The sequence below is a fragment of the Grammomys surdaster genome, unplaced genomic scaffold, assembly GCF_004785775.1.
Source record: "Grammomys surdaster isolate TR1022 unplaced genomic scaffold, NIH_TR_1.0 125671, whole genome shotgun sequence".
NCBI lineage: Eukaryota > Metazoa > Chordata > Mammalia > Rodentia > Muridae > Grammomys > Grammomys surdaster.
This window is the reverse complement of record NW_021620508.1, coordinates 985,685-997,242: the sequence shown is the minus strand read 5'-3', so window position 1 is coordinate 997,242 and position 11,558 is coordinate 985,685. Positions and strand designations below refer to the sequence as shown.

Genomic DNA, 11,558 nt, shown 5'->3' with positions numbered 1-11,558 from the left:
GGTGACAGTGTGTGGAGCTGACAGTGGGGAGGTGACAGTGTGTGGAGGTGACAGTGTGAGGAGGTGACAGTGTGTGGAGGTGACAGTGTGAGGAGGTGACAGTGTGTGGAGGTGACAGTGAGGAGGTGACAGTGTGTGGAGGTGACAGTGTTTAGCTTCTGAAACTAGATAAAAAAAAATAGAACATCATGTTTCTGGCTCAGCGCACAGCTGTGGAGAAGGGGATTTCAAATCAAAAAGGCCATCTGCACAGAGGCTGCCTCTCTGAAAGGCCATGTGAGGTCTCTTTGTCATGGTCCCCACGGCCAAGCCAAGAGCCAGCATAACCTCAGCCAAGCTGGTGAGTCACTTGGCTATCCAACCCTGTCACGCTGACCATCAGAGAGAGGACAATGAAGAAAGGACCAAAGGATTGCTGGAGTAGGTAGAGATTCCCGTTTTGGGAGCCGGGGCCTCGGACATGCTAAATGACTGGTTTCTACTGCCCCAGCCCTTGGACGGTTCATCTTTAATTGTATTTACTTTGCGTGGTGTGTGGGTGTGCGTATGTGTGTGCATATTTTGAGATAGAGGGCCACTATACATATGTGGAAGTTCCAGGCCACAGGACAGCTCGCAAGAGTCATACCTCTAAGATGTAGTACTTAGAACAAGCACCTTTGCTCAGTTACTCACCTGCCTTTTGTTTATTTTGATACTGGGTCTTCTGTGTCCCAAACTGGCCTTGAACTCTCACAGGAGCTGAGGGTGACTGTGACCTCCAGATTCTCCTGTGACCACTTCCAAATACTGTTCCCTGGGTGCTGGGGATGGAATGCAGGCTTGTGCGTGCTAGCCAAGCACTCTGCCACTTGAACTACATTCCAGCCTTCCTTGAATGTAATTAAAACACACACACACACGCACACACACACACACAAAGCCTTATAAACAGGTCCTAATTCTAACTCTGAAATAATCAGATATGGAATATGTATCAGGACTGGGGCTTTGTGTGGCACCCAGGAAGCTGAGGCAGAACACAAGTCCAGCCTACCGGGCGTACCTAGATCTTGTCTCAAACAAAACAAAACACCAGACGGAGACAAGTGCATCTCTCTGGATTTGAGGTCAGGAAAGGTTACATAGTGAGACCCTGTCTCAAAAAGAAGGACAGAAAACAAACAAGTGGCTGGCTGTGGTGGCACAGCCTGAGCTGTGGGAGGTTTTTTTTTTTTTTTACCATGGGGAAAACAAACAAATGACTGTTCACCCCAAATAGGGTGTTGCCAGCAGATTAAAGTAGCAACGCCACTCAAGTCTAGCTCCATGGAGAAAGTAACTGATGGAAGGACTGTGGGCAGTGTCTTGAGTGCCTGGCCCACAGCTCTTCTTTTTAAAAACTATTTATTTGGGCTGGAGAGATGGCTCAGTGGTTAAGAGCACTGAGTTCAAGTCCCAGCAACCATGTGGTAGCTCACAACCATCTGTAATGGGATATGATGGCCTCTTCTGGTGTGTCTGAAGACAGTGACAGTGTACTCACATACATTTTAGATAGATAGATAGATAGATAGATAGATAGATAGATAGATAGATAGTTTAAAACCTACTTATTATTATTGGGGGCATGTACAAATGAACGTCAGAAGGCTCTGTGGAATCAGTTTTCTTCTACCTTTATGTGGGTCACAAGGATTGAACTCAGGTCCTTATGCTTGGCGGCAAGCACTGTTAACTACTGAGCATTCTTACCAGCCAGGTTTATATTTTCTCTCAATCTGTCTGTCCCCTGTCTCCTTTTCTGCTGAAGATCAAACCCAGGGACTTCATGCCTAACTCACCCTCTTTTTAAAGACAAGTCTCCATATGTACTCCAGATGGACTGCAACCTTCCAGTTATCCTGCCTCAGTCTCTCGAGTGCTGAGACTGCAGGCACAGGCCACCAAGGTCCCATCTTCTTAATAACCTGTCTTAAATGTTATTTTATATGTATGGTCATTTTGCCTGTGTGTTTGTCTTTGTATCATGTTTGTCCACGTCGACTTGGAGGCCAGAGGAGGACCTTGGCTCCCCTGTAACTAGAGATAACGTGAGCTGCCACCTGGGTGCTGGACACGGAAGGCCGAGTCCTCTGGAAGAGCAGTCAGTGCTCTTTACCATTCGCTATTTCTCCAGGCCCAGTCAGTATCAGATAGTGACATCACAGAGACAACGGAAGCCGGAACCTCTGTACCTTAAAGAAACAAAGTTACAAAGCCCGGAGTTACAAAAGTCTGAAACTTCAGCACTTGCTGTAAGGTCAAGGGCAGCCTGAACTAGAGGAAAACTTGTCTCCCAAGAAGGGATAAGGAGGCAAAGTGTGGAATGTGCTTCTGGAAGAATTCAACACTACTCATAAAATAGTATTTACTCCAAGGTACCATTACTCCAGAATACTATTGTTCACCCCCAAGTTGGATTTTGCTACAGCCTTTCAATCTATTTACAGAAGACTAATTGGAAACTGAAGAACATCTCGGGGCTGGTGTGATAGCTCAGTGGTCAAGGTCACTTGCGGCCACCTGAGCTCCATCCGCAGTAACCATAGTTCCTGGTATCCAGAGAGGAAGGAGAGAACTGAGTCCTGCCAGTTGCCCTTTGACCTCTATAGAATCACCCCGGAGCATACACAAAAGAAATGAATGCTAAAAGAAACGTTTTTTTAAAAGGACATATTGAAAGGCATCAAGAGATACAACTGGCTAAACAAGACTGTGGGAAATCCCAGAATGAACTGGAGGCAGACTATCGAAAAATACTTGAAAGCTATCTGGATGCAGCGTTTGAAGGAGGGGCCTTAGACGTTGATTTGTATAAATCAGCGGGGGATGGGAGTAGGAGAGACAACCAGACAATTTTGAATACTGACCGAATATTAAATAATACCTTAAACTTAATGCCACTTCTTTAAAGATTTAATAGAAACGCCTATCTTTTAAAGAACCATACAAAAACATTTCTGGATGAGAAGTTACACTGCCCAAGAGAGACAGGCGTGGTTTCGGTTTCTATGCCGATAGAGAATCCCAGCATTTGGGAAACTGAAGCTGGATCAGCACTAGTGTACAGTTAGTGGCAGACCAGCCACAGCTACATAGCAAGATCCTGTCTCCAAAAAACCAAGTAAACGACTCTATTAAGCAAGACAACAGATGCATAATAAACAAAGCAAGATGGCCATGTGATGACAATTAATGAAACTGAATCAGGCATGGCTTGAGGGTACAGGCCTGTAGTCAGAATACTTTACACTGGCTGGAGTTCAGGCTAGCCTGGGATACTCAGTGACAGGGTTTTCAAAACCAGTGCCTGCCCAGTACCGCCAACCTCACAGTGGCCCGCCAAAACATCCCACTACACAATTCCCGGTACAGAAGGGACTGGGTGGGAGTGTGGGGTGGGAAGGGCCTGGGATGATGACTATCTCCACTTGGGGATTAGAAGGAAGAAGCTGAGATGTCGCAATGCTTTCTGGGAAATGAAGTCCTTTTCATTTGTGGGCAGCGTTGTCCTGCAGCCGGACTTGGGCTCAGCGACTGCGCGGCACGCTGCGCCCCCTGGTGGAAGCCGTGCGGTTATGGTCCAGGCTAGGGTCATAGAGATGAAGGAAGAGGTTAGTTGTAGGAGAAATCTTTTCTGGAAAGAGTAGATAAACCGGACAAGAGCGTTAGGGGATGAAAGGGTGATGTGAGAAAAGTAGGCGCAAGGCTGCTTCGAGGGCTGCATGAACCAGAGCGGTCTATTCAGGCTGTATATAATACATCATAGCATTTCTAGCTAATAATGAACAAGCATTTCTATGGGTCCGTTGCCTCACTAGCAACTATTCGTGTGCGTGCACGCGCGCCCTGCTTCCTAGGAATGAGGCTGCAGCCCGCTCGTCAGAATAACCAGCGCTGGATTTGAAACTGGGCTGCCAGGCGTCAAAATCTGCACTCTCCCTCACTAACGCTCATTGAATATACCTCTTTTAACTAGTTAGTTATCCCAAGCATGTGATTGGCACAAACAAACAAACACACCTCATTATAAGTGTGTGAGTCTGTAAGCCAAAAATTTAGCTCAGCTTTGAACCAAAGGCTACATTCAGTCAGTGTGTTTTGCTGATACCAGTTAGGTTTCTGGGCATCGGGAATTATCAGTGGGGCCTTGAGGCTCAGAAAGATTCATCCCCTTTGTAAAGGCCACTCCTATTCAAATGTGACCCCATTCCTTCGCTGATGACACCCCTGACAGATTTGGCTATTTAACCTCATTGTCACCGGCTGCCAGCTTTGCTTACCCAGAGAACTTCAGATCCGGTTATGTTATTGACAATGGAATATTATGGGAGAGGTGGCTCAGGGATTAAGAGCTGTTCTGTGACAGACTTTTCCTGGGATGATGTGAAGAAACTCACCCAGATAGGGAGCGCACGATGGACCAACATACAAATACCACCAAAGTCCAACTTGGCGAAGCGATGAGTTTTATTGGGTTACTTATAAGAATATAGATGAGGCGTTACTTACAAGGAGCAGAAATGATTCAAAGACAGACGCAACACCAAAGCCCACTTTAGCATATGTGACTGCTCACAAAAGCTGAGAACCTGCAGCACATAGCACAGCCTGCAAGAACTCAACAGGTTGGGGAACTTTCTTTCCGGATGGCTCAGTAGGACTGAGCCTCTTCCAGACAGCCAGGATGGTTTCTGCTTTCTGCAGGAGGCTTGGCTTGTCTGAGAGTGACAAGCAGCAGACTTTCCACCTTATATACTCGGGAGGAGCCTAATGAATCAGGTCAGTTTCAGGGACTTCCGGAAGGTATTTTGAATTGTTTTCTTTTTGTCTCAATGAGCTCCCCTGGAGGGTGCAATGTTTCAATCTCGCAGGAAGCTGCTCCATAAGAACACTTGCTGGTCTTGCAAAGGACCAGGTTATGTTCCCAACACCAGCACGAAGGCTCACAACCATCTGTAACTCAGTTCCAGGGGATCCACTGTCCTTTTCCGATCTCTGTGGGCATCAGGCACACACATGGGAAACATACATACACACAAGCAAAACGTCCATCCATACACATAAAATAAAATATTTTTTTTAAATAGAATACTACATTTAAGAACCAGGCTCAGCAGGAAGTGGTGGTTCATGCGTTTTAATCCAACACTTGGGAGGCGGAGGCGGAGGAGGAGGCGGATGAATCTCTGTGAGCTCTGTGGCAGCCTGGGCTACAGAGTGAGCTAGGGCTCATAGACCTGCAAAACTCATAGCTAGGAATATATGTAGATGATAGATAGATAGATAGACGGATGGATGGATGGATGGATGGATGGATGGATGGATGGATAGATAATCTTACCCAACCCCATCCCCCAAGAAAGAGCTGGACTCAGTGGTATAGGCCAGTAGTTGCAAAATTTGGTCAGAGGGTAAGGCAAGAAAATTAGGAGTTTAAGATCTGCCTTGGCATCCTTAAAGTAATAAGTTAACTCACATAATACTCATAGAATAATAAAAAGTATTAGTGGAACCAGGTGGTGGTGGTCCATGCCTTTAATCCCAGCACTTGGGAGGCAGAGGCAGGCGGATTTCTGAGTTCGATGCCAGCCTGGTCTACAGAGTGAGTTCCAGGACAGCCAGGGCTGCACAGCCCTGTCTCGAAAAACTAAAAAAAAAAAAAAAAAAAAAAAAAAAGTAGGGGCTGGAGAGACATCTCAGCAGCCAAGAGCACTTATGAGTCTTGTAGAGATCTGGGTTTGGTTGCCACTGCCCATAGCCTAGTACCAGGGGATTGGATATCTGTAGCCTCCACGATGGCTCCTGGATGAGCTATCTTGCTGAACTGTGGTCGGCATGTGTTACAGTCCGGATCCTATGTGTCCCCCAAAGGCTCAGTCACAGTCTGTGCTGTTATGACAGACAGTGGAACCTCTGAATGGACAAGAGGGCACAGTGGTCCATGCTTGCAAGGGATGGTGGGATCCAGGCCCCTTTCTCTGTTTCCCCGGCGACTCTGAGTGAGAGGTGGTGCAGCATTGCCACAGGCTCCTTTTGGTGTGGTATTGTATCGGCACAGGCTGGGATAATAAGAATAATGAAGCTCGCCGGGCAGTGATGGCGCACGCCTTTAATCTCAACACTTGGGAGGCAGGAGCAGGCGGATTTCTGAGTTCGAGAGTTCGAGGCTAGCCTGGTCTACAGAGTGAGTTCCAGGACAGCCAGGGCTACACAGAGAAACCCTGTCTCAAAAAACCAACCCCCCCGCCCAAAAAAAAGAATAATGAAGCTCACATAAGCACAAGTGGAAAGGCCTGCAACCGGGAGCCTTTCCCCAGTTGCCCTATTTGTGATGTGTCAGGTCTAGGGCCTCATGAACACTCAGCAACTCTGCGTCTCTGAGCCGCGCACAGCCTCCTTTCCTCTGTGTGTTGTCTCAGGTAAGGCGGAGGGCTAAAGTGCTTGCTTTGCATGTCCACTGATCGTCAGGAAAGGGGAGAGGGGTCTCCAGGGCAAGCTGGCTATCAGCGAGCTCTGGGTTTGATTGAGAGGCCTGCTTGCACGCCGGAGGGAGGACGAGTAACCAGAGAAATTCCCAACATTAACCTCAGATCTCCACATGCATGCCCATATACACAGATGCACACATACCCACGTGTGTCCACACATGCAAGTATGCCTACATAATGAACAACACACACACAAATGGAAAAAAAAGTATCTCAGTATTTGTCACAACAGGAAGCTGACAAATTGGCTGGTAGGAAAGATGGGCGATCCTCTCGCTTGAGTTGAGGGCAGAGGGGGTGCGAGTGGAGGTGGGTGTGGGGCGTGGGTGGCACCATGTTCTCGGCATGGATTTCTTGTAATTTATTTTTTAAGATTTGTTTACTTTATGAATACACTGCAGCTGTCTTCAGACACACCAGACTAGGGCATCCAATCTCATTACGGATGGTTGTGAGCCACCATGTGGCCGCTGGGATTTGAACTCAGGACCTCTGGAAGAGCAATCAGTGCTCTTAACCGCTGAGCCATCTCTCCAGCCTCTCTTGTAATGTTTGATGGCACTCAGTATGTGCAGATCTGCCGGCAGTTTCTGCATGCAGTGTCTCCTGTCTGTTTGGGGCTGCCCTGACTTTTTCACGGGTTGAGTGTCCTATCAAAGTGAGCCCGTGCGCTTTGCGGTAGAATGGGTAACGCCGGCTGTGTGCCCAAGGAGCCACAGCTCGCAGGCGCTTCTCATTTCCTGCTTACCGTAGCTGCTCTCGATGTTACTGCTTCCCCCTCCTTCAGAAGTTGTAATTAAGCAATTACAACAATTACACCACTTTCCAAAAAAGTCATTCTACTAAGAATCCCTAATGAGGGTTATTATTTTACAGGCAGGTCCATGCCTCGTGACTCACACTCCATGAACACACGGGCTGCACAGACATCCCACACCTGAGGACACAACGTTCTCTGCCAGGTGGTGTAAGGGTAGTTATCTGCTTCCTGTAGATACTTTAGTTACTTATTTTTCTCTACTTGCGATGGAACCTTATGTTAGGCAAATACTCTGCCGTTGAGCAATATTCCAAATTCCAAATATTCCAAATATTCCTTTTACTTTAGGAAGAGAAGGGAGGATGGCAGGCTGGGGCCGCAGGATCCTGTTGGAGGTTAGGTGGTTAGGTTTTGGTCATTCTATTGGGTGAAGCACACTTGTCATTATAAAGGGGTTGGTTACAAGTTATTAAATGGTCTTGATCAGGGGGAAACAAGGCACAGAAATTTATACTCAAGGGTTTCCCTCTTTCCTTTCCTCTATCCTTTTTTCTTATGTAGGGGAGAGGGGTTGAAAAGAAAAAGGGGGAATATAGGAATATTATATGAATAATAGAAAAAGGGGGTTGATTATTGAATCTATTCTTAATCCAAAATTTTATAACCAATAACCTTACATTGGTATAGATCTTTGTATATTGATACATATTAAGGTTATGGGTTTTTTTGTTGTTTTTGTTTTTTTTTTGTTTTTTTGTTTTTTTTTTTGAGACAGGGTTTCTCTGTAGCCCTGGCTGGCCTGGAAGACCAGACTGGCCTTGAACTCAGAAATCCACCTGCCTCTCCCTCCCAAGAGCTGGGACTAAAGGCGTGAGCCACCACCGCCCGGCTAAGGTTATGTATCCATCCTTTCAACTCTTACTTGAGATATTGTTCCTAGATGATTCTTAATGTGATGTAAAGTTCTAGTTCTTTTTAGAGCTGCTAGTACAAACTGTTCAGGGTAATCAAGAAATCTAAATTAATAGTCAAACTCATGATGTCAGATACTAGTCTAGTTTATTACAAAATATGCTTTCTCTGTTGAACAGATAGTAAATAGCCCAAAATGAAGTTTGTTTATTCAGATGTACTATAAATAGATGGTCTCCAAAAACCTCAGAAACTTACAGAATATAACATTTAAAGATGATTTTTAAAAATCTTTTTGTTTGTTTGTTTTGTTTGTTTTTGTTTTGTTTTTTCGAGACAGGGTTTCTCTGTGTAGCCCTGGCTGTCCTGGATCTCACTCTGTAGACCAGGCTGGCCTTGAACTCAGAAATCCGCCTGCCTCTGCTTCTCAAGTGCTGGGATTAAAGATGATTTTTTTAAAAAAATTAATTTAAGTCTTTTTTGGACAATAAGACAGGTCTGCTCCTCACAGCATCCCGATTTTTACCTCAAAGAAAACGATGAGCATTGAAGAATCTCCTTATGGAGTCTGCTTCAACGGTGGCAAGCTGCCACTGGGCACAAACTGCCTTGCTTCAACTGCAGACAGAATGTCCAAAATGGACAAACATGGATGTAAGGAAGTTGGCTCCCTTGCAAGGACAGGGTAGGCTAGCCCTTCATAATTCCTGCTCCACAAAAATGCCCTTCAGACTCTGGGCCAGAAGGCAGAAGATAGATGTTCCGACATTGTAGAGACCATTCTGGGGATTTCTATAGCTCTGGAAGCTGCACCCTGCACTTCCTGCACACTCAGCAATGTTTATTCCTTCTCAGGTCTCTGATAGGGTTGAACACTAGAGAGTTATAGTCCCACAATTAAGCCTAAGTTGTTTAGGATTTAAGAAGATGTTTTTAGGTCTAAGAAAATGTTTTCAAGTTGGTAATGCAAATTATGATAGAAAATGTTTTAGGTACAAAACTCGGAACTCACCAAGATAGCATAGATGAGTTAATTTTTTCTGTTTTTTTGAGACAGGGTTTCTCTGTGTAGCCCTGGCTGTCCTGGAACTCAATTTGTAGACCAGGCTGGCCTTGAACTCAGAAATCCGACTGTGTCTGCCTCCCAAGTTCCCAAGTGCTGGGAGTAAAGGTGTGTGCCACCACTGCCCGGTGTGACTGTAAATCTTAATAGTTTTCATAATTGTTCTTACTGTATGTTGCTTATTATTGTAAGAGAGTCTTTTTATTTAGATGAAAAGGGGGAGGTGTTAGGGGGTTTGTCTGGCACTATGTATTCAAATGCTAAATACTGCCCTCCCCACCCCCCAAGGAACAGATTTTCACATATACCAAATGCTGCTATGTAAACTTTGCTTGCCTACCTTCTCTGACTGGTTAAATAAAAGAGGCTGACAGCTGATTACTGGGGAGAATAGAGGTAGGCGGGGTTTAGGTTACCTGGCTGGGAGTCAAGGGTAGGGAAGGACAGGACAGCTGCTCTTCCAGAGGCCCTGGGTTAAATCCTCACATGGAGGCTCACAATTGGAACTACAGTTGGGGGGCGGGGGGAGGAGGAGGTTTCTAAAACCCTCTTCTGGCCTCTGTGGGTACTGCATGCAAACAAAATCCCTAAATACAAGTGTTGGGGGTTGGCCCGGTACTGCTATGTTTTCAAATGCTAAATTCTGTACCCCAACATCTGGCTGCCCCAGATGAGAAAATCCTCACATATACCAAGTTTACCAAGTAAACCCTGCTCCCCAGTGTAAAGTTAATTGGTTAATAAGAGGGGTAGAGCCTGTGATTAGGCAATAGGGAGAGAGAAGCGGGCCTTGAGGATCCAGTGAGGAGTCTCAGGAGAGAGCAGAGAGGAAGAAAGGAGACCAAGACAGGAGGAGGCCGCCATGAGAGGACATGGACCATGAGCATGTGGCCAGGAGAAACAGCAAGTCACAAGGGACCTACAGCCGGGATGTAAGTTAGGACAGCTCAAAACCTGCTCAATCTAGTCTGAGAGCCCGTAGATAAAATACCAGGACTGCGTGTAATCTGTATGGGCTAACTACAATATGTAATTCATTTTACAAACAAGTCTTAAGTAGCAGTATCCCTCAGGTCAGGGCCTGCTGCAGATCTCACCAGCATCCCTCCTTTCTCTAGGGCAGCTCCTTTGACAGCCAAGTACACAGCAGCCTAGAGCTGAGGGCTGGCTCTCCCTACTCCTACAGAGTGAGGAAATTCCAGGACCCCCCAAACAAACAAACAAACAAACAAACCAAAACAGAGGCAAAGGGCTGGAGAGATGGCTCAGCAGGTGAGAACACTGACTCCTCTTCCAGAGGTCGTGAGTTCAAATCCCAGCAACCACATGGTGGCTCACAACCATCTGTAATGGGATCTGATGCCCTCTTCTGGTGTCTGAAGACAGCTACAGTGTACTCATATGCACTAAATAAATAAATCTTTAAAAGAAAACAAACAGAAGGAATTGAAATTGAGCTTTCATCTTACTTAAGTCTGTATTATTGTGGGATGTTACAGCAGCAGAATGTTTAATTATTAATTATTATTTTGTATTTATTTATAAATTTCTTTTTTACATCAAAGGAGTGTGCCACCACTGCCTGGCGCTAGAATATTTAATTCTCTAAGAAATTTATATGGGTATGCGTGCTGTGTGCGCTGAAGTCACACCTTCATGAGGTGCCCGAGGTGAGTGCTGGAATGGACTCTGGTCCCCTGCTGCAGCAGCAAACTCATAACCATGGGGTCACCTCCCAGTGCTCAGGTGCTTAAGACACAAAGCCACCTCTGGGGTCTCCCTCCCTCCCTTCCTCTCTCCCTCTGATACAGGGTCATTTTATATATATCTTACATCTTGTTCTCTCAGAACTCACAGGGATCCACCTGCCTCTGCCTCCCAGTGCCGGGTATGTGTTGGGATGAGTGCCTCCACACCCCACTGTGAGTCCTTAAAACACAATCTTCCTGGAATCAAGAGACTTCCACAACGTTCTGTATTCTCCTTAATTTAATGCACAAATCTCAGAGGAAAAGGGTCACAGGCAATCAGAGGGGCTGTGTCAGGAGCAGGGCCGGAAGGGGCGAGGCCCCCTGTCCGCCACTGTCACATCTCGTCCAACCCGTAGTCTTCCTCTGGGAAATCTCCCACGGTGACAGCCGATGGCTTCACAAAGGCACCGTACTTGGCCTGGCATTCAAAGTAGCGTTTCCCGTTCACACTGTGGGCAAGACGGAGGCAGTGGTGAGGGGAGGCCTCCCGCCCGAGCGCCAGTGTGCGCGGGCTCAGCCAGCGGCACATCAGCCAGCGGCACATCAGCCAGCGGCACATC

The 11,558-nt window shown here is 46.4% G+C and overlaps 1 protein-coding gene across 1 annotated transcript in view; it reads right to left on the bottom strand.

Moving 5' to 3' along the window:
• Nucleotides 1–11,218: 11,218 nt before the first annotated feature.
• The window catches only part of Tbcb (tubulin folding cofactor B), a 6,405-nt gene continuing 6,065 nt past the window's right edge, over nt 11,219–11,558 (bottom strand). Inside the window, exon 6 of the mRNA XM_028787598.1 lies at nt 11,219–11,447. Within this exon, the coding sequence (XP_028643431.1) occupies nt 11,333–11,447 (115 nt within the window). The 3' untranslated portion in view covers nt 11,219–11,332. The remainder of the gene's footprint in view (nt 11,448–11,558) is intronic.